At 37.6% G+C, this 27,830-nt stretch overlaps 1 protein-coding gene across 1 annotated transcript in view; it reads right to left on the reverse strand.

Annotated features, from left to right (window-relative positions):
* The window catches only part of LGR4 (leucine rich repeat containing G protein-coupled receptor 4), a 118,639-nt gene that overhangs the window by 9,990 nt on the left and 80,819 nt on the right, over nucleotides 1-27,830 (reverse strand). The window contains exons 5-14 of the mRNA XM_074274982.1: nucleotides 16,369-16,584; nucleotides 13,692-13,763; nucleotides 12,396-12,464; nucleotides 10,868-10,939; nucleotides 10,597-10,668; nucleotides 10,219-10,287; nucleotides 8,800-8,871; nucleotides 6,341-6,406; nucleotides 1,917-1,988; nucleotides 41-112 (exon numbers count right to left, since the gene is read on the reverse strand). Coding sequence (XP_074131083.1) covers nucleotides 41-112; nucleotides 1,917-1,988; nucleotides 6,341-6,406; nucleotides 8,800-8,871; nucleotides 10,219-10,287; nucleotides 10,597-10,668; nucleotides 10,868-10,939; nucleotides 12,396-12,464; nucleotides 13,692-13,763; nucleotides 16,369-16,584 — 852 coding nt within the window. The remainder of the gene's footprint in view (nucleotides 1-40; nucleotides 113-1,916; nucleotides 1,989-6,340; nucleotides 6,407-8,799; nucleotides 8,872-10,218; nucleotides 10,288-10,596; nucleotides 10,669-10,867; nucleotides 10,940-12,395; nucleotides 12,465-13,691; nucleotides 13,764-16,368; nucleotides 16,585-27,830) is intronic.

Raw genomic sequence — 27,830 nt, forward strand, 5'->3', positions numbered from 1 at the left:
TATTACAGTATATTATGACTATATAAAATTGCCTACTTACAGGTTAGTGATTGACCCAAGCTTAATGAATGCTCCATTGTGAACTTCCTGGATCTGGTTTCTACTTAGATCTCTGTAATTATAAGAATAGTGTGTTAATCTTCTCACATAAAAACCCTCAAAGTGTCCGTCCCTTGTCCTGCTTTAGAGACTGAGGCAAGCCATATAACAAACCTGATAAGAAAGAAAAACTCTATTCTTTTTAAACATTTTTCAAGATTCTGTTAAACACGCCCTTTGTACCAGTCTCTCTCCCTCAGAAACATGTTTAAACAGTGCAGACTTTAGTTGACCCATTTTAGAACAGTTGAGAATATTCTGAACCTTATCATGTTGGAACTAGTTCAAAAATATAAACGATATAACCTTTGGCACTATTACCTAGATGAAGGAAAGCCTGGCTCATAACAAGGTTGAGAATATTAATAGGTTTTATAATATTTACTTGCTCAAAGGTCAGTGATAAGACTTTGAGAGAGGACAATCAATACATCTATATTGATATACATGCAAACAATAGCATTCCAAGAGGGATTCAGATATGCTTTTTCCAAGCAGGAAATAAAGAATCATATCTCTAACAGTCATACTTTTATATATAGAAACTGGATGCCACAGAATTCATAAGTCACAGAATTGATGATCCCTATTAGCTGAAAATTTGAACTTGTTAAAATTTTTAACTATGTGACAAGAGTTCCTTCCTTATTTCATCCATTGGGAAAATAGGAAAATTCCTCATGTTCAATCTTAAAATGTGGAGGAACAAGAGCATTTCTGCTGTTACCATTCAGTACTATGAAAGCAACAGCAGCCAAATCAGGCCCTTTCCTTGCTTTTTCCGCCTCGATCAGCATGCTTGCCAACCAGAAGTACAGACCTGACAGGCCAGGGCAGGAGACTGATTCAATGATCCCTCAATATCATCTCTAAAATGTTTCTTGTAGAAACATATTTTATTCATAACGAGAGTCCACATGAACTTAAGATTAGAAACAATATTATGTTTTGCTTCTTAAAATACTTTTCAAGGAAGCTCTCTGTTTTAAATTTTAAAATGATTTAGTTTCTATTCAATTCCAACACAGCATTTACACTGCAAGGATATGAAAACAAAATTAATAATGATTCTTACTCTGAAAAGGCTTTCCTTCCTTTTGGAGTATTTGAAAGTTATAGATTATGTCAATAAATACATTGTAATTTAGAGAACACCTGAGCTCTAACTGGAATGATTAAAAAAATAAATTCCCATAGAAGCTGACATATGAATTGGACCTTGAAGGAAGTGAAAGGTTGGTGGGAAGGATAAGAATTATAGGGGGTGCACAGTTAGCTGTGAGCCTAAGGCAAAGGAAGAGATGGAATGCTGAGCTTAGAGAAAATCACCTTGGTTTTAAAATGTTTATCTGAATGACAAAATTCTGTCTTGTGAACATTTCTGTTCATGACAGCACTGGTTTCATATTCCAGCTGCACATCACACAAACTCACTTTTAGCGATCTAAACAGTACAAATTACTCCCTAGTAAAACTTTGGGGATTGTTTATACAGAAGCCCTCCCAACCAAGAATGTTTTTAAAGTTACACTTTGCTGAATTCACACATGCTAATAAAATTATACAATTGTTGAAAAGCATTTGACCACAAGAGAAGCTGAAAAAATATATACATTCTTTATATTTAATAAGTAATGTTAGAAACCAAGTCAATTATTTCTAAAATCTCATAATTTTAAGGCTGAGTTAAAATATACACATAGAATGGAATGCAATGTCTATAAATAGCATTCATCTGACAATATAAATTCCTCTTAATTAGTATATAAATTCACAGGCTTATAAAGATTGGCTTTAATAAGAATACAGAGACTTACAGAATACGCAGGGAAGTAAGTCCTTGGAAGGTGTTTTCTTTAATTTCATGGATCTGATTATGCTGTAATGAACTGAAATATTGGGGAAAGAAAAATAAATTTTCATTTCTAAAATTAAATTTAGTAAGTTTGGAAAACTGATTAGCACATGAAACTAACTGAAGCTGCTCTTCTGGAATGCAGTGGCAGTCTTCCCACGGCATCATGGAAAAACCATCAGACCAAATTACTCCTCAGGACCCCTGGATTCTAAAATGGAACCACCTCATTAAGCAAGCTGTGTGATCTTGGCCAATTACTGAACTTCCCCTCTCTGGGGTCATGGTTTGAATGAAGAGAGTGGATCAGACATCTGTCAATTCTACAAATCTCTACAAATGACTCCCCACATCCCAACGTTCAATGATGTCTGACCACAGAAGGGAAGCATAGAAGCCAATTAGAAACCACATACTAATTCACTCTAATCAAACCCCATCATCTCAAGTCATATGTATCAAGCAAGCCTGGAAGTAATAGGCATTGGATGAAATTGTTTTTAAAAAAATCCTGAACTGAGAGTCTGAGGATCTGGATTCAAGTTATTTAAGTTTTCTGGGTCTCAGATTCCTCATCTGCAAAATGAGGAGATAGGACACAATGGTTTCTAAGGTCCTTTCCAGCTGTCATCTCTAATTCTATGATCTCAGTTTAAGAACCTCAGTTCCTTCCAAACCATGAACTTTGGGCAAATCACTTAATTTATCTAGGCCTGAGTTTCCTTCCCTACAAAACAAATGGGTGGTCCTGGAAGATTGTTACAATCCATTCAGACCAAAATCTAAGATCTCACAGAAATTCCACGACAGATGCACCCATTTACATGAAAGGAGGAATGTAGCAATAATTTCAGTCTCTAACCTGCATCACTGGCATGTTCCATTTTACAAAGTCTTTTCAAAACAGGACATGTGTAATGTTATGGATTTAACACCCTAGATTTAGAGTGGAAGGAATTTAGAGCTAGAAGTTATTAGTCTAATCTACCCTTTTTTTTTTTTTTTTGGAATACTAATTTAATGTTGTTGTTGTTTTTATTAATTTTATAATTATAACATTTTTTTGACAGCACATATGCATAGGTAATTTTTTACAACATTATCCCTTGTACTCCCTTCTGTTGGGAATTTTTCCCCTCCTTCCCTCCACCCCCTCCCCTAGATGGCAGGCATTCCCATACATATTAAATATGTTATAGTATATCCTAGGTACAATATATATGTGCAGAACCGAATTTTGTTGTTGTTGTTGTTGCAAAGGAAGAATTGTATTCAGAAGGTAAAAATAATCTGGGGAGAAAAACAAAAAATGCTCACAGTTTGCACTCATTTCCCAGTGTTCCTTTTCTGGATGTAGCTGATTCTGTCCATCATTTAATCGACCCATTTTACAGATGAGAAAAGTAAGATCCACAGAGCTTTAGTGCATTGCCCTAGATCCCGGTCAGTAAGTGGCAGAGCTTCAAGGTAAGAATGCTTTTATATAACATATTAAAGGCATGCAAAGCTCTTTATTTATATTGTTGCTTTTATTTTGCCTGGATCTTCACAATAACCACAGAAAGCAGGCACTCTTATCATCCCCATTTTACAAATGGGGAGACTCATCCAGGGTCACACAGTTTGGTCTACCTCTAATTGTACCAATGTCAGGAACAAAAAAATGAATCGGGTCCAATTTCTCTTTTCTTTTTCCCTGAGATAAGTGGAGTTAAATGATTTGCCCAGGGCCACACAGTTAGGAAGTGTTAAGTGTCTGAGGCCACATTTGAACTCAGGTCCTCCGACTTCAGGGCTGGTGCTCTCTAAACCATGTAGCTCTCCATTTCCTGACAAACACAGTAGGTGAAAAACACACAAGGAACAGGAGGCTCCTTTTCTGTACTTTAGATTTAAATCTGAACTTCTCATGATGCAGGAAAAAGAACCCTGGGCTTCTGAATGTGGGTCCCAAATCTACCACTTACTATTTCCTGGGTGACAGAGAAAATGAAGCCCATCATCTCTGCTTACCCTCCTTGAGTTAGAGATGTGGAGAGTGCTCTTTTGGCCCCTCGAGAACTATCTGGATGAAGAATTACAAACATGATAGCCCTTTCTCAACCATTTCTTCTTAAAATGAATTCAATAAGTATTTATGATGACATGATGGTATACTTAGAGAACCCCAAAGACTCTGCTAAAAAGCTATTAGAAATAATTCAGAATTTTAGCAAAGTCGCAGGATACAAAATAAATCCACATAAATCCTCAGGATTTTTATACATTACCAACACAATCCAACAGCAAGAGATACAAAGAGAAATTCCATTCAAAATAACAGTCGATAGTATCAAATATTTGGGAATATATCTACCAAAGGAGAGTCAGGAATTATATGAGCAAAATTACAAAACACTTGCCACAAAAATAAAGTCAGATTTAAATAATTGGAAAGACATTCAATGTTCTTGGATAGGCCGAGCGAATATAATAAAGATGACAATACTCCCCAAACTAATCTATTTATTTAGTGCTATACCAATCAGACTCCCAAGAAACTATTTTAATGACCTAGAAAAAATAACAACAAAATTCATATGGAAGAATAAAAGGTCGAGAATTGCAAGGGAACTAATGAAAAAAAAGTCAGAGGAAGGTGGTCTAAGTGTACCTGATTTAAAGCTATATTATAAAGCAACAGTCACCAAAACCATTTGGTATTGGCTAAGAAATAGACTAGTTGATCAGTGGCATAGGTTAGGTTCACAGGACAAGATAGTGAATAAAAATAGCAATCTAATCTTTGACAAACCCAAAGATCCCAAATTTTGGGATAAGAATTCATTATTTAACAAAAACTGCTGGGAAAACTGGAAATTAGTATGGCAGAAACTAGGCATGGACCCACATTTAACACCACATACTAAGATTAGATCAAAATGGGTCCAAGATTTAGGCATAAAGAACGAAATCATAAATAAATTGGAGGAACATGGGATGGTTTACCTCTCAGACTTGTGGAGGAGGAAGGAGTTTGTGTCCAAGGGAGAACTAGAGACCATTATTGATCACAAAATAGAACATTTTGATTACACCAAATTAAAAAGTTTCTGCACAAACAAAACTAATGCAAACAAGATTAGAAGGGAAGTAACAAATTGGGAAAAAATTTTTACAGTTAAAGGTTCTGATAAAGGCCTCATCTCCAAAATATACAGAGAATTGACTTTAATTTATAAGAAATCAAGCCATTCTCCAATTGATAAATGGTCAAAGGATATGAACAGACAATTTTCAGATGATGAAATTAAAACTATTTCCACTCATATGAAAGAGTGTTCCAAATCACTATTGATCAGAGAAATGCAAATTAAGACAACTCTGAGGTATCATTACACACCTGTCAGATTGGCTAAAATGACAGGAACAAATAACGATGAATGTTGGAGGGGCTGTGGGAAAACTGGGACACTGATGCATTGTTGGTGGAGTTGTGAAAGAATCCAACCATTCTGGAGAGCAATCTGGAATTATGCCCAAAAAGTTATCAAAATGTGCATACCCTTTGACCCAGCCATACTACTACTGGGCTTATACCCCAAGGAACTACTAGAGAAGGGAAAGGGTCCTGTATGTGCCAAAATGTTTGTGGCAGCCCTTTTCATAGTGGCTAGAAGCTGGAAGATGAATGGATGTCCATCAACTGGAGAATGGTTGGGTAAACTATGGTATATGAATGTTATGGAATATTACTGTTCTATAAGAAATGACCAACAGGAGAAATACAGAGAGGCTTGGAGGGACTTACATCAACTGATGCTGAGTGAAACGAGCAGAACCAGAAGATCATTATACACTTCAACAATGATACTGTACGAGGATGTATGCTGATGGAAGTGGATTTCTTCAACATAGAGAAGAGCTAATCCAATTCCAATTGATTAATGATGGACAGAACCAGCTACATCCAGAAAAGGAACACTGGGAATGTAAACTGTTATTTTTACTTTCTGAATCCAATTCTTCCTGTGCAACAAAAAAATAAGGTTCTACACACATATATTGTATCTAAATTATACTGTAATATATTTAATATATATAAGACTGCTTGCCATCAGGGGGAGGGGGTTGGGGGAGGAAGGGAAAAAATCTGAATAGAAGTAAGTGCAAGGGATAATGTTGTAAAAAATTACCCATGCATATGTACTGTCAAAAAATGTTATAATTATAAAATAAAATAAAAAATTTAAAAAAAAAAAAAAAATAAGTATTTATGAAGCTCCTACTATGTGAAAACAGAAGGAATTCTACTTGGAGCCCACATCATATATGGTGTATACAACCAAGCAATACAGAAATAAAAGTCGTCATTATTAGAAGAAATAAACGCAAACATTAACTTACATTTCCTCTAAAGCACTGCAACCATTGAAACTCGGAAGTTCTTGTATATTGTTATAAGACAAGTCCCTGAAGACAGAAAAGAATCGACTGGTTTAGAGTCTCATTCAAAGCACTTTTAAAGAAAGCATCCACAGAAAAGGTTCCCAAGCAAGCGTGCTGCATGTGAAAAACAAAGATCTTTCCAAGACTTGAGATGGTATAGACCCTCACAGCAGGCTTATTAACACTCTTCCCCTCTAAACATTTGCAAGAAACTTCTAAAAGGAAAATGCTAAGCATATGTATTTTGATACATACACATCTTTAAAATGTGTTATATAAACATATATTACACCAAATATGAAAATAGTTATAACTATACACATGCTACATATCTTCAAGTATGCATATATTTAACATTTGTAAAACATTTTAATATGAAAAAACCAAACCCCCAAGGCTTTAAATAGTCTGATTTTTCAGCAGATAATCAGATATCAATATCCCCCATTATAATCCATCCCAATACAGTCTCTGTATCAAGTCCATAAAAACAGTGTCATATTACTTAGACATGTGACTGCTTCTTCCATTAACAAGGCCTTCTAATAATGGCTAAGCTATCTGCTCAGTCCCCCAATATTCATTAAGCACCTCAGAGAAAGAGCAAAAATAACTGTTCCTGCTTTCAAGGAGCTCACTGTCTAATGGGGAAGACAACATGAAACAACTATGTTCAAATGAGTTACCGACAGGATAAAGTGAAGATCCAGGCACTTAGAATTAGCAGGGACCCAGAAAGGCTTCCTTGTGGAAAGTGGGGCTTTATGTGAGCCTTGAAGGAAGCCATGGAGTGAAGGTGAAGGAAAGAAGTGTGTGTGTGTGTGTGTGTGTGTGTGTGTGTGTGTGTGTGTGTGTGTGTGTGTGTGTAACTGGCGTCCCTAGCACAGGTTTTTTTGTGACATCTGACTTATTTGTGCTGACTATTCTGTGGCATGTTAGCCCAAATATTTAACTCATCCTTACACCAAGAAAGAGTTCCCAAAGGGCATCTCTGTTTATCAATACAAGTAAGTGTGGGAGCTGGGCAGCAAGGCAAAGAGTAAATGGGCAGGATGAGCAAGGTGGAATGGCCACAAAGCGCAATTTCCTTTTTTCAGAGGATCCCAGACACTCAATCCAGTCCACGTCATCCTTGTCTGGGTAGCCCTTGAGAAGTGACTTGAGATTGTTTTAGTGTAAAGACCTTTTGATTTCCCAGACCACTTTAGGATAACTCTAAGTCAAATCGGACGTAGACTTTGGGTTACATCAAAGTAGAACGTGCCCCAACCCTGTTCTCAGTTCTTTCCTCTGAGACCACTCAAAACACAGCTAATCAGAACACAGCACTTCAAAAACCCACAAACGGGTCACCTTCCAATGGGTCTTCTCTTCCTACAGCCTAACAATCCCCAGTTGCTTCAACCAGCCACCTAAGGCAGAGTCTCACCCAGTCTTCCATCCCTCAGCTGTACCTCCACATGCTTCAGCTTGCCCACATCCTAGCTCAGGTAAGATCTCTTAGGTACCTCGTTATGTCGAAGCTGTCTCCCTCATTAAAATGGGAACTCCTTGAGGACAGAGAATATTTTTGCCTCCTGTATCTCCAACAAGTATGTGACTGAGAGGAAGAACTGAGTAAATGCTTGCTGATTGACTTTCTAAAATGTGGTGTCCAGAACCCTAAGATATTTAGATTGATCAGAATAGAATACATCTATATTAATTAATAACCACTCCAAAAAGCCAATTTTTTTTTTTTGGCTGAACCTACGATTTCAATACTATAGGCATTTCCAGATGTAAAAACTCCCTCTATGCAGATGAGCAACTTTCTTCAATTTATACAAAGTTGCCTGGAAAATGGAGAAATTAAGGGCCTTCCAAAGTTCCCCAAGATGTGCCTGAGTTGGGGACAGAAGCTATCCATGTTACTGCTCTAATGGGATACTGGGCTTCATTAATAGAGGCCTGATATCCAAAACAAGGGAAGTGACAGACCTGCTGTCACCTGTCCTGTTTGTTCAAGGTACCATGTTTTAGTGTCTCTATGGACAGTGAACACCTTGTTTTGGACACCATGCCTCTCTTAATGCAGTCTAGGATCTTCACTGGCTCTCTATGCTGCCAATGCCCTGTTGTCTCACACTGAGTTATATGTCCATAAAACCCCCAAGAGTTATTCATTTGAAGTCAATTCTCCAACCAAGATACCAACATATTTCAAAATCCAAATACAAGTTATTTTTACATCATCCCCCAAATTGGATTAACCCTCCTTCTGCCCATCTCCATTGGCAGAGCCAATCAAGAAACAATACCATCTTAAAATGACCCTTCATTAACTCAGAAAGCACACCGCAAGATAATCCAAATTCTTGGTCTTCTTTCAAATGTGCAATGACAACAAAGGTAAGGATAGAAGACTCCAAACTTACAAAGTCTTAAGCTTCTTTCGATCCTGGCACAAATTATCAGGTATACTGCTTATCTTGGTGCCTGTCAAGGTTCTGTGGGAAAAAAACCATGCACTATTAAGAGCTCAAACAAGTGAAAGAGATCAACAGAATTTTACTTTTATATAACAAAGTAAATATTCCACTCTGCATATCGGCCCTGTCAATCCCAGGGCCTAAAGTCAGATGCTGAGCAAGATGAATGAACTCTTCTCATAGGCTTCCAAATCCACAGCCAAACCAATTCATTAATGTATGGAAATCATGCCATTAACAATGTCAAGAGAAAGAGTTCCTCTTCAATCCAGGCACTTAAGAAAAGTTCACCCATCACCTTAGACCACTCCCTCCTTCCTTCCCTAGATCTGTTTTGATACTCAGTGATCCACACAACAGACCCAATATTTTGGAATCCTCTTTGCCTCCTTCAATCCCCAGGTTGGCCCTTCTTTGCAAAGTTCCCATGTCATCACTGAGGAATTGGATATTTTGAGCTGGAATGACTTAATGAGTCACAATTCAAAGCCTTACTTTACAGATGAGAAAATTCAAGTACAAAAAGGTGGAATAAACATTTAGCCCATCATCTGGTCAATAAGCAGAAGAAATAGGATTAGGATTTGAATGTAGGTTCTTTAATTCCAGATCCAATGATAATTTCCACCACACCATGCTCTCTTCTCAGATCTGCCCATTCTGCTTTTTAAAAAAAAATCCCATCTGTCTCCTTCCCATTACCATGACTACCATTTATGCCCTTTTCATTTCATAGGATTACAAATTTAGAGCTGAAAGACAAATCAGAGGTCAAGTTCAACTTCCTCATTTAACAGATGAGGAAACTTTTGCTCTGAAAAACTAAGTGACTTGTCGAGGGACACACAGTAAGTATCTTCCTGACTAAATAAGAGACAGAGGGCAGTGGTAAGAAGAGAAAGATCTGAATCCTATGATAGGAACAATTGCCATGAAGTTAGGAGAGAAAAAGAGACAAGTTCTAGGTCTAAATATTAGATTTCAGAGAACTGGGACTTGGAATGGAAACAATGGGAATGGGAAAAAATATGGAAAGGCAGAGAATGGGGGAATCAGGGCAGGAGTAAAGCAAAGAATACTGCATTTCTGACTGAGGGAACCCAAAACAAATGAGTGTGGAAAGTATGAAGAATAGTGATTAAATTAGTCTGCTTCAAGAGAAGGGGTTTTTGAAAAAGTCTAGTAGGAATGTTGGAGCCATGTTGTAGAAGGCCTTAAGCACCAGGCTGAGAAATATAGGCACTGAAAAATGTTTTCATATGATCAATGACAACTTGCAATCTGTTTCCATTCTTATTTTTATGCTGCCCAACCCTTTCCCCACAATTATCCATGTACCCTCACTTTAAAAAGAGTCATACTTACAAACTCTCTAAATTGATAGTTCCAGTCAAGTTTGGAAATCCCTGTACCATGCCTGCACCCCGAATGACTCTTTAAAAAAAAAAAAAAAGGAAAAAAGGAAGCTGAGAATTATAAAAGAAATTCTTATAGGAGATAATATTTTATATTTGAACATTGCAATCTATTTTATTCTCATCCTAAGTCAAATTATAGAATTATCTCTGTACTAAAAACAAAATCAGCCCCAAATCCCTCCAACTAAACCTGGAATGTTGATAACTTGGCTGCAAGTATTCATGTAAACAAGTCAGTCCAAACCCATTCCAAGCAACACAGACAAAAAGAAACGGTATGACTAACAAAAACACACAATCAAAACCTTAATTAATGACTACTTACAGAGAATGTAGCTCTGACAGATTGTGAAAGGCCGAGTTCCCCACATAAGATAAAGGGTTGTCATTTAAATGGCTGCAAAATTATGAAAAGGTAAATTTTCCACATGTTCATAAAAGCATTCAGCATTAAATCTATCTGCATATAGATGCCAAATACCCAAAAGACTTATCTGATATTTCCCTCTCTGTCCAGATGTCTGGCATGATTGAGGTAGCTTAGCATAATTTTACATTTAAAAAAAAAAAAAAAAAAAGCTTTTCAAAGTACTTACATGGTTTTTAAGAGTGGATTTCCACCAAATGCTCCATTAGGGATTACTGAAATGTAATTACTACGAAATCCCCTAAAGAAAGAGAGAAACTATATTAAAATTCACATTCTATTATGAAGTTATCTTTGCTACTCTATTTTAAGTATTTAAAATACTTTAACTATATACTGTAATATAATTAAAAGTATAAAAGTCTATTTAGCTCAGTATGAAACAAAAATCACAAATAAAAAAAATAAACTCTAAAAAAGGGGAAGAAAAAAAACATTTTAAATTTTATCTCATCTTCTGGGGTTTACTAGCCCACTAAAAGGCACTGTGCCTAACTCCAAAGCCACAGTTTAATCTACAATAAAGTATCTCTCAGCATTTATGCCTATGTGCATATATATATATATATGTATGTATGTATGTATGTATGTATGTATGTATGTATATGTATATATTGCTCTTTGATCCTAGGGTGACCTATGGCCTTGGAGTAAAGGTATTCTTTGCCATCTCTTGGAATTTTTATCTTCCTTCAAGCTTAACTCAGGTGCTGCTTTCTATAGGAAGCCTTTGATCAAACTGCCATCCTCTCTCTGCAAACATATATACACACCGAGATACATGTGTATGAATGTATACATACAAATACAGTATATACACTCACATATATATACATTTATAGTATATACACAGATATATACTCATATATAGTATACAATCATAAATATATATATAGATATATGCACACATCTACTAATAAAGTATATACACTCACGTATATGTATATGTATAATATATGTATATATTATATACAAATATATACTCACATATAGTATATATATAATCAGATATAATAGCATATATACACATATAATATATACATAGATATATACTCACATATAATATATATACAATCATATATATACACACACACACACACACCCCGATAAAGTATATATATTCACATGTATGCACACACACACACACACACACACCACATTTGGTGATGAAATTATATACAAATGTCTTTGTTCAAGAGAAGAAGAAAAGTTGTTAAATGAAGGTCTCTGTCATGGAATCTGCTCCAAGCCTCAATGGGTATTGCCCTCTCTCAGTACTTATTAGATTCCAAAGACATTAGGTACCTACTATGTGCAGGTCACTGACTATTGCTGCTTTACATCTTTGTTCATAACAACTTCTATTTTTAGGGTTCTGTTTTTATGGTGTTCATAGTCATCACAGTGGACAAGTATAGCAACTATCAAAATCCCCGGGTGCCCCTCACAATGTCTGGCACACAGGAATAGAAGGATTTTCAGAAGCCATCTAGACCAACCCTTCTCATTGGAAAGATCAGAAAACTAGGGTCTCAGAAGGTAAAGTGGTAGGGATGTAGTAGGTACTTAATAAATGCTTCCTCAGTTGTTCAATGACACGGTTCATTTAGCACAATTAGATAACTGACGCTTCACACAGGCTGGGAGCATGGTGGGAGTGATGGAAGAAAGAAACATGAAGAGAGCAAAGGACTCACAGTTCCTTCAGACTTGGCAGTGCTTTAATTGCTTGAGGAAATTCTCCCAAATTGTTGTAATTCAAGTCCCTAGAAAGAATGTGAAAATGAAGATGAAACCAGATTGAACAATAATCACATCTTAGTAAGGCAGAGGTTTTCATTCGCAGCCTTGGCTGAATCAGACTAAAACGTAATTGGGAAATGTTTAACAAAATAAATAAAATACAACACAGATGCTGTTAATTTGTGATTTTCTAAGTCAATATACTGTCACAGGGATCTATTTCTATTGGAATTTGATTCTAATGTTGGAAAAAAATTATATTAGTTATGACCCTGCCCTAAAACATGACATCATTCAAAAATACTACCCATTGATAACTGTTAGAGGAATCAAAACTATAAATAAAAAATTGCCAAGACTTTTCTGAGACTCACTTATAGATTTTTTTCTTTTTAAAAATCTGTCACTATGAAGTGACTGAACCCCCATAAAACCCTCCCATGGAAAAACAGGTACAAACAATATTTGAGAAACTGAGGACTAAGCCTAATGAACCCTCATGAAATTCCAGGACTGAGGTACTCTTTGCTATGGAAGCTACCATCAAAGACTTCCCATCCAGACTCAGTTTACCTAGAGTAGCTTCAGAAACTAGAAGGAGTCAAGGCAGAAACTCAAAGCTATTGGACTCATTCAGATCAGGATTATTATCCTTGTAAGAGACACAGTACCACTCTGGATGGTCATGATGTCAGCCTTATCGACTTTACTACCTGATTCTACAAAGTCACATTAGTGAAAAAAGACAAGGAGACCAGTTAGTTCTATAAGAGCATTATCAAGCCTCCACAGCTGGATTCACAATAAGCAAAATGGGATTTAAGACATAAGGCTGTGTTTGAGTTTTAGTGAATTAACGACATGATTTTAGAATAACATTTGCAGAAATGTTACACACACTGTATTTTAAAAATATATTTTAATTTTTTCTTCATGAAGGCTAGTTCCATTTCTCTTACATCATGAGATTGAAATCTCAATAAAACAACAATTAACAGGAAATCAACTAATTAAAATTTTCAAATCTCCACCTCTCCCCACTATGGCCCCAAAGAGAAGGAAGGTTTCTTTTCCAATCACAAATCTGAATTATTCTTGATCCTACTCCTAAGACTGTCAAAACAGAAATGATACAAAATGATCAAAAACTTATAAATAACTTATGGATTCAATAGCACATATTTTTCCTTTTATAAGTCATGAAAATGTATATCACGATCAATAAGAGAAGATAGTCAAGATATACTTACAAAGTTTCCAAATTGTCTAATCCATCAAAACAGTGTTGGCCCAGGGTCTTGATTTTATTGTTATGAAGGTGCCTGAGGAGGCAAAAATAAAAAACAACATATAGATATTTCTAGGCAGTAACTCTTTTAAGTACTTCAAAGACAAAGAATGGCTCCCACATCCAATCAATCTGAATGTTCCCTTTAACAATGTAGATCAAGACTCCATCCATGCTTGTCCTCTGCTTAGCAATGTCTGGCACAAGAATAAATGTTTATTGATTGAATCTTGCCCACTCCTCTCACCAAAAGTTCACCAAACTAAACTAACAGGTGATTAAATCGTTGTTCAGTCAGTTCAATTACACAGGACCCTTAGTGACCCCATTTGGCATTTTTTGGCAGAGACAATGACACAAGTCTGACCATATCATTTACTTGCAGATTATGAGCTATTCCCTAAACCTGACCCTTTATCCTCTGTATTCATACAAGCTTTTGGCCAGGCCTGCAAAGCATTCCCTCCTCATCAGCTTCTGTCAGAATCTTTAGGGTCAGCTCAGGTGCCACCTCCTACAAGCAGCCTTCTCTGAGCATCCCAACCACCTGCCTGACCCTCTCGCCCTCACTGCACTCCTTTACGGACACATACAGGAGAACATAAGTTCCTTGAAGGTAGGGACTTTCTCCAGTATGTCTTTGTATCTCCAGTGCCTTCCACATAAATATTTGCTTTATAGAATGAAATTCAATTGAGGGAGGTATCATAGGATAATAATAATAAAAAAAAAAAAGCTATGGATCTGGATGTGAATCCTGACTCTTGTCACTAAATTAACTGCATGAGCTTGGACAATCGTCTGTGAGCACTGGTTTCCTTATCACCTGACCTCTAAGATACTGCCCAGTTCTAAATCTCTGCCCATATAAAAGAGGGGAAAGGGCATTTTAATCACTAAAGTATTTATGGGAATCCAACACAGTTTGTTTGGATTCCTTTTTTATTTAAATAAAAGGAAAATGCTGTTAACTGAATCATAAATCTAAACCATTGCAAAATCTTCATTAATTTGCCCCCAATTATTTGTAAACAGGGGAAAGGGGCAGTTTGATCTTTAAAAAGGTCTATAACAGAAGCACTGGAATAGAATTTAATTTCTATTACCTTCTGGTATGGATAGTAAGGACCCAAACCAATACCTGGGACAAAATGTACAAGCTTGCTAAGTCCTGACCCCAAATGAATCCAAATACCATTTTGTTTTAATGAGTCAAAGCTACAAAGAAACTCGTGATCCCCATTAAAACCCAAACCAAACATAGTCATATAGTATTTGGCTCAGCTTGAATCTATGTATACAGTATATCTGATGGCAGGGTCAGAAGGTCTCATAATGTCATAAAATCAGTTAGATATTCTCAGTTCAGGCCTCCTCCCCTCCCACTTTAACTTTTTGCCCTGGCCTCCTAAAATGGCCTCTGGGTTTTCAGCCCCTTCTCTCTCTAGCCCATCTACCTCATGGATGTCCAAATAACTTCCTAAACCAAAACCTGGCCTTGTCATTCCTTGGTTCAAAAGCCTTCAGTTGGCTCCTTGTTACTTCAAGGATAAATTTGTTGTTCAGCTATTTTTTAGCCGTGTCTGACTTTTTACGGCCCAGATTAGGGTTTTCTTGGCAGAGACACTGGAGTGATTTGCCACTTTCTTCTCCAGCTCATTTTACAGATGAGGAAACTGAGGCACATAAGGGGACGTGCCCAGAGATCACATAATAATTGTATTTAAGCCAAATTTGAACTCATAAAGATTGGTCTTCTTGATTCCAAGCCCAGGACTCTTATCCAATTGCACCAAGTAACTTCCCAAAAAGACCTTCCTAAATGACAAGCCCTTTATAATATGCTTCCAGGCTACTTTTGTTGATCTATTTACCTCATTACTTCTTTCTATGTCCTCCAGATAAAGTGACATGATTCCTATGCCCCAAGTTCAATATTTCATCTCCTGTCTCCATACCATTGCTCTTCTCCATGCCCACCTCACAGAATTAAGCACATTCAAGGCAAGTCCCATTGCAAGAACTTCCTGACTCCTGATCCCTTTTTCACACTGTTGTGCACATTCTCAGCAAGGTACATGTCGTATCTCATGACTCTGGGAAGACTATCAGATCATAGTGTGGACAGAGATTTATTGTCTTTGTATGCCCATATCTTCCAGATACCTCTTCCCATAGCTATCTCATCTAATCAATCTGGATGTTCCCTTTAACAATGTAGATCAAGACTCCATCTATGTTTGTCTTTGCTTAGCAATGTCTGGCACATGAATAAATGTTTATTGATTGAATCTTGCCCAGCCCTCTCACCAAAAGTTCACCAAAGGGAGTATCCTTTTAGACTAACTTTCTCTTGTTCATCGCAAAGACCAAAGTAGATATGATTACTCACACCACAAGGGCCTAACAAATGCCTACTGAGATGATTTTGTGTGTGACCTGACCAGGGAAGTTCAACAGAATAATCACATCTCTTTTTGTCTCTTCAGTAACATGCCGGAGAAGACCAATTACTTTTTGTAGTTACAGTTGGAAATACCAAGAGATGCCCTTCCCTCCCACTTTTCTCTCTCCATTTAGGATGGCGAGTCCTTCTTCCAACCAACTTCAGTAAGAAACTGAAGGTAGCGAGTACTTACAGAACCACCAGACTTGAAAGGTTGGTAAAGGCGAAGTCAGGGATGCTTGTGATCTTGTTAAGAGCCAAGGTCAGGGCTTGGAGAGAGGGGAGGTTGCTGAGTGGTCGCACAGGCACTTCACTCAGACTGTTGTCATCCAGCCACAGATGTCGTAACTGCACGAGACCCTCAAAGCTCTCCTCAGGGACTGAGGTAATGTGGTTGGCATCTAGACGCCTGTCAGAGAAACACAACAGCCAAGTTCAAGAACACACTTTAATCGTTAAGGAATGAGTCAATTAGTCACACAAGTCTCACAACTCAAAAAATTTGAAACTGAGAACGGAAATTGTAATGGCCTTAATAATTTGGGTAACACCTATTTCAAGAGAAATTTGTTTTTAAAAAATAAGGCCCAAGTTAGTTTCCATTAGTCACAGTATTCTCTTCTTCCACACTAAGCGGATTTATTGGTCCAACACCATGGTTTTACTTTAAAAGTAGGAGCTATGTCAAATTTTTTTTTTTTTAATTAGACATACTTCATAGTTGCAAAACAATTTTTTTTAATCTAGCACTTTTTACTTTGTTTTAAAGTCCTGAAAACATTTAATACTTTTTAAAAAAACAGACAGAAAGCTGAAATGACATATATGGTTTACTTGAAGGGGAAATGAGCACAGTAAGACAGTTATATAGTTGGAAATGTATCTCAACTTCAAACATACATTTTCCACCATGGCTGATGTCGTAGTATAAATGGGACATAAGCAAAGAGAGCAAATGGAATAATCCACCTATTAGAAAAAGACTTAGCTGGTGTTTCACCTGGCAGAGGACACAATGTTCCACAGATGCATGTAGCATCAGAACTGGAAGAGTTAGGAGTCCTGGGTTCTGATTTAAAATCTGTTGCTATTTGACCTTGAATAAATGATCTTTCCAGACCTTAGCATAATGCCTGGCACATAGTGGGTGCTTGATAAATTGTCAATTGACTGAAATTTTTGAAATTTTGAAAATCATGAATCTGAATTAAGTTTCTAAGATGCCTTTTAGGGGGGATCATTTGCAGGGTGGTTATGGACCAGTGGTGTCACCTCCATGGAGAAATGCCTTTCTCTGATGTAAATTATCAAATAATGTATAACTTGTAGTCTCAGAGAAAGGGATCTTAACCTGGGATCAAATGGTCTATAACTTGTAGTCTCAGAGAAAGGAGTCTTAACCTGGGATCTGTGAATTTAAATATATATAGATAACTTTATTTCAATATGATTGGTTTTCTTTGTAAAATTGTGGATTTTATTTCATCTACCTAGAAACATCAGTATGAGAAAGAATAAAATGACCAAAGGAGTCCATGAAACAAAAATGTTAAGATGTCAATACAACAAATTTTTATGAAGCACTGAATCAATGCCAAGGCACAGTGCTGAGCTCTGAGGACAGAAAGTAAGGCTACAGCAATCGTTGGGTCCTTAGCGAGTTCTCTTTGCCACCAAGAGTCTTTTTTCTTGATTTTTGCCCTCTAGACTGTACTATGATTTTTATATTCCAAATTCTAGCAGAATGTCTGGAGTCATATAGAGTTGTTGAACTGATACCGCCAATCTCATGAGAAAACATTCTTGAGTTGTTGGATCCAGAACTCATGATGGCAGAATATTAAGTTGGTTTATTGCATGTTAAAGTTGGAATCAACTATAAGAACTTAACTGCTTCATTTTACAGATGAAGAAATTGGAGCCCAGCAAAATTAATATTTTTAATTATAGCCTGGAAATCATAAATACAGAAGTGAAAAGCATACTAGAGGGTGGGAAGGGAAGATTCCCCACTGGTCCCTGTAATATCAATCAGGTATAAAGTTTGTCTTTTAAGTGAAGGAGGGATCTATTTGTAAGCAATGGAAAAGAGTGCTGGGATTGAAGAGAGGAGCTCTATCAGCCACGTATGACTGAAAAAATCCAAGAGGAGCCTCCATTCTGCATCTGTTATCTGAAGGGTTTGGTGCTCCCTCTTACTGAAGTCCTTCCTTGAATTCCCTTAAGATGTTATCTCCCCTTTTTCCTTCCCCACTCTATATACTTTGTATATAGTTTGTATTTTTACATTTCTACATGTTTCTTCTTCAGATAGAATGTAATCTTCTTGAGGACAGGGATGATATTTTTAACTCTCTAGTGTCTGCCACATGATAGGCACTTAAATAATTAACTGATCAAGAAGTACTGACTGATACTTTGTCCTTATATATCTAAAAAAGACTTGAAAAAATCCAAGCAAGAAGACAGTTGCTCTCCCAAGCATTTGGAGCTGGGAGCAAATGCTCTCAGATTCGTTTCTTTCCCCATAAGCTCCTGAATTCATCCCAGTCTCTGAGAAATTAGGTGTACCACACATTCTAGACTAACAGCACACACCTACCAAAGATCTTTAAGGGATTCTTTACGAATAATTTGTCTTCTTTACTTGAGACTTCCAGAATTTTGTAGGTCTTTAGAATCTTTGTATGTTTCCCATTCCTCTTGCCCCAAATCTGGCTGGTGAGGACTTCCTCAAAGATCAGTTAGAAATTTTCTGCCACTTTTAAAAAATTCGAATGCACCCTTTAATCAATGTTATTTTGGGGGACAAGGGCTGTTTTTTTCCTTTTATTTCCTACATCTTCAACATTTAGTGCAGTCCCTAGCACATAGTAGGTACTTAGATGCTTATTGATTTGATTTATTTTTTCCTTATTTAACAAGATCTCATTTTAAGAGTAAAGTTTGAATTTGGCTCAATATGATTCCCCCCCCCCCTTCCTTTTTTTTTTTTTTTTTTTTTGAAACAGATTTTTCACAATGCAAAGGTGAACTGCAGCCCATTCCCTGGACCTATGATTAGAAATCCCTATGTCATTATATTAAACCAAGTTCTACCAACAATGAATTTTTCAAGGATTGCCGTCTTCTCCTCCTCTCCCCTCCCCAATCCCTTAGCTGACTCCTCTCAGATGGTCAATCAGCAGGACAACTGATGCTCTTCTTCCCTCTCTCAAGAAAAACAGGAAGAGGAAAACCAGAAGGAAGCTCAGAATTGAACTCTAAGAGTGCTAGTTTAAAAAAGCTGGCCAGGGAACAAGGTTTTGAAACTCTATTCAAATGGTTTGCTGTCTGTGACACCTACTGTGACCTTGGGCACTGGCAGAGGCAGCACCTACACAGAGAAAATGATAGCCTGCGAGCCTGCTGTGTGCATGGCCTAGAATCCCAGGATATCAGAGCCTAGGGGGATCTTCCAGACTTCAGAGGGTGCTTCAGGTTACAGACCAGGACACACTGGGGGATCAACTTGGGCTTTTTACTCCCAGACTCAGTCAGGGAGTTCTCTCAGCTACCACACCCAAATGACTGCAGGACAAAGAAATGCAAAGATGGGAAGTTTCTCAAGCACCAAGAGGTTCCAAAAACTCGAGGGCCTAGAGGTTCACCAGGAAGGAAACCTCTGTCTTGTGCTTCTCTCCTTGGCCAACTATGCTGCAGAAGCTCCCACAGAGAGAACCACCTAGAAGACCCTACTTGGGCCCCAAGTGGGAATCAGAAGGTGGAGTGAGGAGCTAAGAAAGGCATAGTTTCACACATTCTCATGTCTGCTCCCAGAGAAGCTAAATCTGCTTGTTTATTTTTAATATGGTGATAACCTTTTCAGTGGTTGTTTCTTTTGTACTCTTAGGTAAATTTTATGCATCTGAACACATTATTAGCACTTTAGAGTCTCACAAAAACTTATTGGAAATTGATGTGGAATGTGGAAACTGAGGCTTAAAAGAGGTCAAATAACTTGCCACCAATCATTTGGCTAGTCCGTGTCTGAGGGAGGATTCCTGACTCTTAAGTTCTGCCCTCTATCCACATCACCACTTAGCTAGCCAAGCATGTTCTGTCTTCAGATTGCCCAGAATCATCCAGTCTTTATGTGCCAAAGGCAGGTCTTGAAGAACTTGGGGATTATCAACTCCAAAGCAACCATTCTGGCCCATATAACACACTGCTTTAAGTTAAACACGAAAACTGTACAAAATGTAACCTTTGTTAAAAAAAAAAACAAAAAAAAAAAAAAAAAACTAAAACTTCTAGAAAGGTGGTCTCCTGTGAATCATCAAAGGGTTAATCAGTAGATCTCAGTTGATATGCAGGTGTCATAGCCCCATGAGAAACAGGTGTGCACACCCTGATCCGAGAAGAGTTTTAGCTTTCACTGAGGATCAACATTTCAGCAAAGAAATGAATTTTTTTTTTTTTAAGAAAAGCCTGAGGGCTCCCTCAAAGATCAGCGAGAAACTGCCTGCCTATTTTTTTCCACACCTCCCAGAAGATGAAAAGGCTTATGAGCTGACTCCCTTCTTCAATCCATATTCAATTTCTTTTATGCTGCAAGATGTTTTAAGGGGATGGTGGAACCAGTTTATCAGGAGAAACTTACAGAGGGTCCAGGGTAATTGCAGAACTGTAGGTCGATAGGTTTCTTCTGGTAGAATTTAATGAGCTCAAGGAGCCAGATCCTTTGCCTATATACATAATGAGCATATGTATGTATGTGTGTGTGTGTGTGTGTGTGTGTGTGTGTGTACACGCACAATTGTATTGTACACATCTGTATATACCTACATATAGGTATATTTTTATATATACACACATATATATATATAAATGTTTGTGGATGTGTGTGTGTGTATATATGTATATATATATAAAATATAAACATGTTTAATTAAAGGGAACTTTAAAATTGGTGGCCAGTGTATTAGAAAGAACACTGGGTCTAGAGTTGATCCAAGTCACAATCCCATCTTTGCTATTTACTACCTCCATAACCTTGGAAATCTTTCACCCCCTGCCTGGGCCTCAGTTTAGTCAATTGTAAAAATAAAGGTGAGTTATACTAAAGACCTTTCCTTTTTGGCATCCCATTCAAATATCCTTTCTCTTCAGGGCAGAACTTAAAGCCCTAAGCATCCATCCTTCTGCTATTTCTAGCCACCGTCACTCTTTAACATGCTCTCTATTCTTCTCTTTAGTAACCCCAGCTTCAGAAGGGTCACTGGAAAGTTCTTTCTTTGCAGAAATGAATCCTTGTTCCTAACTCTGGCACAAGCCAGCCAGATCACTGTGGGCAAATAAGAATCTTAACTCATTTTCGCTTCAGGTTCCCCACCTGTCCCCACATCAGAAAATGTTTTAAGAATGAAGCTGCCCATGATAAATGTGGAAATATGTAGAGAAGAATTGCACATGTATAACATATACTGCATCACTTGTTGTCCAGGGGAGAAGGGAGAGAGAAAAATTTGGAACACAAGGTTTTGCAAGGGTGAATGTTGAAAACTATATTTACATGAATTTTGAAAATAAAAGGCTATCTTTTTTAAGGGAAAAAAAGAAAACTGAAGGAAAAAAAAGAAAAAAGAAGGGGGGAAAAACTATCCTAAACTGTCACAAAGAATTCCAAGGAAAACTTCAATTATGAACTGATCAAAATATGGTTGAAAAGATTAATCTCTTCCTAGTCCTAGTCACAGACTGTACAAAATCTCGATAATTGAAATAATCAGAGCACAGCCAATTCATTGATTAGTTTTGTTACAAAATATAACCCAATCAGATATAGTTGACAGCACTACAGAGTAAATAACAATTTATCAATTTGAAGATATATAATAAATGATGAAATGGTCGCTTCTGTGACATAAAAAAAAAAAAGCTATCTTTTGGGTTGTTTTAAATGTTTTCTTTTGTTGTTTTTTTTTCTTTCTTAGAACAGTACTTGGCAGTTTGGAACTGGAAAAGTCATTAGACATTAATTAAGTCTTCCAACTGCAGGCCATTCTGCCGGAAGTGAACTAAGAGATGCTAAAGCCTCCACCAGTCCTAAAATTCTAGGTTTCTAAGCTGTCCCCAAGTTCTTGGTCTGCTACCCCATGGCAGTCACACATCATTTGTGCCCACTTTCCAAAGATTCCCCAGTCTCATGCTTACCTCCTTAACCAAGGAAACTCTAAGCTAGTCATGCTGTAAACCGCTCCCCCCACCCAAGTCAAGAACTCACATAACTCCCCCTGTTGGGCTCTAAGTGGGAGTCTTATGGAGAGGCTAAAAAACTGATACAGTTTCATGGAACTTCCTCTCTCCCTCATGCTTCTTTCACAGGAGTTAACCTGCAAGACAGCTTGGGGGTTTCCCTATTGTGTAACTATATTTGAGTATAATTGCTTTCCTTTGTAATCCTCTTTATTTTGCACACTTAAAAATATTTCTGGGATAGTTGGGTGGTGCAGTGGATAGAGTGGAGAGAGAGAGAGAGAGAGGTCCTGGATGGAAAGGGGCCTGAGTTCAGATGGGGTCCCAGACACTTATTAGCTGTGTGACCCTAGGCAAGTCACTTAACCCTGACTGCCTCAAAAAACAAAACATTGCTGTATTCTGAGAAAAGGTCCACAGGCCTCCCAGACTTGCAGAGATGTGCGTGACACAGACAAAGTTAAGAATCCCCGCCCAAAGGAGGACCTGTACTTTACTCCTTCACTTGGGTAGGAGAGCCAGGATCTGCCAATAACCTGAGCTTCTCTGACAGAAACACCAGCAGCACTAACAGCATTGGCAACTTGAAACAAAAGCCCTACAGCCCAAACCGAAGCTTCCCACCACACCTCAGCCTAGGAAAGACTGACACTTGGAAGCTCCAGGCAGGCCCTCGGCGCTTCCCGTCGCCCCCTTGGCTCCCACGGTCCCGCAGTTCCTGCTCCCTGCTCCTGTGTTCCTGGCCTGGTCTCAAAAGCAAGCCCAAGGCCTCCAAACTGGTCCAACCACCTTGCCCCTGCACCATCTCGACCACCGTCACCAGCCTGAGGCCGGATGGGGGAGAGGAAGGAGAACAGTCACTGGATCTTATTCATCTGCTTCATTCCCTAGTGGAGACGGAGCCAGCTTAGAAGCTTGAAGCCCTGGATCCAGGTTCCACCTCTGGCCCAGATTGGGCAGGAGACCCAGGCAAGTCTAGGTCTTGGCCAGGGTGCTAATGTTACTGCAGTGAAAACCTTAAAGTCCAGTTATTATCATTATTAGGTAATGAATATAAACTTCTTAAGGGTGGAACTTTCTCATTTTAATTTTTTATCTCTAATGCCTAGGACTGGGGCTAGCACCTCCAAAGTACTTCATGAAAGGCTATGGACTAACTGTCTAGAGGAACTCTAAAAATCCCTTTTTGCCCTCCACCAAGGATCCAACAGCCACTTGTGTCTATCCCACCTGCTGAGCAAGTCCTTAGTGTTGCCATCAGTAACAGTAGAGTCTTTTCTGACTCTGAATCCTACGGTACCTCTTTAAAAAAAAAAACACTCCAAGTAGCAGAGAAGTCAGCTTCATTCTTAAAATCCATCCTGTGCTGGGAGAAAATTTTCCTTCAAGACACACAAATACCACAAATTAAGAACCAGCACAGTAAGAAGGGAGCCAGGAAGTGGTTAGGGTGCTCTGGGATTGCTATGAGACAAGACACTATGTGCCTTTCTATCACAGGCCTGCACTATTAAATATTCATTTCTAGCTAGAAGACTAGTTTTGACCCTCAAAATGCTACAATTGATGCTTTTAGGATATTCTATGGGACATCAGATGTCTTATAGAATAGAGAGTATTTTATGCAACTTAAAGGAATTTTGACATTTATGTCTCCAAGTGCAAAGAATATCTATCTTTTATTTTGGGATATAAAACTTGCTTGCTGAAAGATTGGCCATTCAACATTCAAATCCTTCCCCTCCCCCCTTTTATTTTCTTTTATAAGACTATAATTGGATTTCTCATTGCCCCAAGCAGTTCCCAATCTGTAATCCTAATTTTACAACTTCCTGGAAGAGTTTTATATATTAAAAAAAAAAAAAAAAAAAGTTATGTAAAACCCTTTACCTAGGGTAGGAATACAGTAAAAATGACCAACCAATTGATAAATCATTAAGTCCAGTGCTGACAAGACGTATTCAATAAATACCTATACAATTCAACATGAAGATCTCAAGACCTGTGACTAAATCTTCTTTGCTATCCCAATTGTCTTCTGAAAATGGAAATCACACATGGTTTTTATAAATGTAATTACTCCTAACTTTCCAGGATTATCATATCAATTTCAGATTGGAAGGGACTTACAATACCACACAAGTAATAAAATAGTAGGCAATATTCAATCTTAGTCTTTTGATTCCAAATCCAGCATTTGTGCTGATGATGATGACAATAATAATAGCTAGAATTCTTTTACGTATACAAAATGCTTTGTAAATATTACCCCATTTTACCCTCACAACAATCCTTGGAGGGAGATGTTATCATTATCCCCATTTTGTTGTAATTTTGTTGAATCATCTCAATCATGTCCTACTCTTTGTGGTTCTATTTGGAGTTTTCTTGGCAGAGATACTAGAATGGTTTGTCATTTCCTTCTATAGCTTATTTTACAGATGAGGAAACTGAGGCAGGTAAAGATTACAGAGACTTAGTTAGGACCACCCAGCGATTTTAAGTGTCTCATGCTGGATCTTCCCAAATTTACTTCCAAAGCTCTCTTTAGTATGCTTCCTGAATAGTAGGAAAGACTAAAAACAAACAAACAAACAAACCAAACAAACAAACAAACAAACAAAAAAAACCAAGAAGAGTTTTTGAAATTCCCTATTCCAAAGCAAATTTGGACATCTGTGGGTCACTTTTTCCAGCTATGACTAAGAAATATTTAAAATATTAACATGTACAGTTCTGACAGATTATTTTAATATACTTTTCAAGTAGTACTTTCCATTTTTACAGCTTTCACTTAATGCTAATGGACAATGAAATGTGAAAGGCAACCATCAGGCATGTACTCCTAAAACTAACCACTCCTGTTCATGTTACAATAGGTAATAAATGAACTTTGGTCCTACAAAGCACTTCTTGGAAACCACAAGGAAATCTCTCTGATAATTCAGGATTAGAAATCAGATTTTAAAACCCAGTCAAGGGCTGATAAGGCCTTTTAAACATCGAGAGAGAATTTCAATTGTATCTAACTTGACAACTACACCCACTAGGCTAACAAAACCATTCCTTTTTCCTCCTCAAAGAGAACAGTTCTCAGCCACAGCTACTGAATTATACAGATATAGATGAAAACATTCCAGAATTTTTTTTTTTTTAAGTTGGCACATCAACTCTAAAACTAAAGGGAAAAATGTCAAAGCAAGCATTTAAATACTGAATAAATGAATGCTAAACATAGCATGCCCTCGTTAAAAATCATTTTGAGGGGGAGAAAGCATATGGTTTTCTGGAAAGTGTTATTTTTAATGGGCTAAAATAACACTACGTACACAGACTTACTAACAATTTTATTCAAATAATAAAACAACCAACCCAACACCCAAATTAATTTTATTCAAAGGTCAACAAGCTTATATGGCTTTTTATTATTTTGATTAGTCAAATAATTGTATAGAATAAATAAATTTATTCTACAGATTCTTTTGGTCTCAAAGACTTAGGATGGAGCAGCTACATGGATGGCACAATGGATAGAAGGCTAGGCCTAGAGTTAGAAGGATTCATCTTCCTGAGTTCAAATCTGGCCTCAGGCACTTATCAGATGGAGGACCCTCATTCACCTCAGTGATATTCACCTCAGTTTCCTCATTTGTAAAATGAGCTAGAGAAAAGTACAGCAAACCACTCCAGTATCTTTGCCAAGAGATCCCCAAATGGATCAGAGAGAGTAGGATATGACTGAAAAAGACTGAGGGGCAAACAAGATCTCTGCCCAACACATACTAAAGTTAGGAAGTGGACACTAGAACTAGCAAAGTCGCCATGGATAAACTGCTGGCAATGCAAGCCAGACTGATCAAGGAAAATCTGATCTCCATGAAAAAAATACATCCAACCTGCTCTTCTGGAAAAGGAGCTCAGTCCCAGCCATTTTGTCCATTTCTGTTTTAAAACACAAAATTACTACTCTCTCCCTCTTTCTCCCCCTCCCTTCCATGGCCTCCTACCCCGGTTCACAAGATCAATCTCATAGCCCTGAATTCATGTGGGAGATAGTAAATTTTTTATTATCTTATACATAAATACCTCAGGAATAAATGTTTCTTTTTGCATTTATTTTCCCAGAAGCCCTGATATGTTTATTTTGGAGCTGTAAAAGTTAATGTTTGATTTCTGACAACCTGATAGCTGTAAGGGAGTCATCTGGCCCGATGCTTATTTTAGAGATGGGCCACGGAGGTTCAGAGGAATGTATGGACTTGCTCAAGGTTACAGAGCTGGGAAGGGGCACAGAGCTGAACTCAAACCAAGCCCCCTGATGCCAAAGCAAGCATTTCTTCGATGACATAACAAACTGGCTGTCCTTGGAAAGCTCTCTCTCCCCCTCCCCTTTATTTGTGCAATTAAAATAGTTTTCAATAAGTCATTGTTTGCACAGAAGCATGAATTTTTGTCTATACTTTTAATTCACTTCAAATGAAGAGATAATTTTTGAATAAGCCAGCCCAGTTTCTTTCTCTATAAAATATAGGGATGGGGGACACATTAGATGACCTTTAGATTCTAAAACTGAACTCTTGATACTACAGTCATTGAAGAATCACAAGAGAAAAAAAATCAACATTTCAAAATGGCACATAAAGGAGGGAAAAATAGCAGTGTAATTTCATAAATCAGTCTGCATAAATAAAGGAGTGGCACAACTGTATTATTTACCAGCTCTAAAATTCTAATATCAGAACTGGAAAAAAAACCAATCACTTCATTTTACAAATGAGGAAACCAAAGCCAGCTAGGAAAAAAGGACTAACTCAGCACTACTGCATAAAGATATGGAATAAAAATGCACACATGGGGTATTTAAAAAATGTTTACCTACTTATAATTTTTTAAAACTGTTCAAGATTGCATAAAATAAAGTAAACAAATATTAATTTTTAATCCACCACAATATAAATAAGAAACAATTTTCTCTATTTCATGTAATGTCTAAATCTTTCACTTTAACATGAAAAACTGAAGGAAAAAAATCTTTTAAAATTTTCTTGGTATAATTTTAAAAGGCAAGGAGGAAAGAACGAAGCATAACATGAGAGAGTCAAGAAGAGCCCGGGTTTAACAGACCCAAAGCACTTATGATGAGAAAGCTTAGAAAGTTAAGCTTTGAGCTTCACTGGAGAAGAAAGTAGAGGGCTCATACCCAAGTCAAAGATTCAGATGATCCGAATAAGCCAGAGCAGCCCATAGCACCTCCTTCAGGAAGCATATCCTGCACCAGCACCCCAAACTCTGATGCTCCCTCACCCCCCAGCACCATGACCAGGGCTCCCCTCGTACCTTATGGGTTCTGGCTGCCTGCCACTCCTGAGTGTTTCCCTTCCTCTTCACTGCCTACAGACCTCGTGGGCTTCTTTTAAA

Source organism: Sminthopsis crassicaudata, chromosome 6 (genome assembly GCF_048593235.1).
Source record: "Sminthopsis crassicaudata isolate SCR6 chromosome 6, ASM4859323v1, whole genome shotgun sequence".
In the NCBI taxonomy this organism is placed as follows: Eukaryota; Metazoa; Chordata; class Mammalia; order Dasyuromorphia; family Dasyuridae; genus Sminthopsis; species Sminthopsis crassicaudata.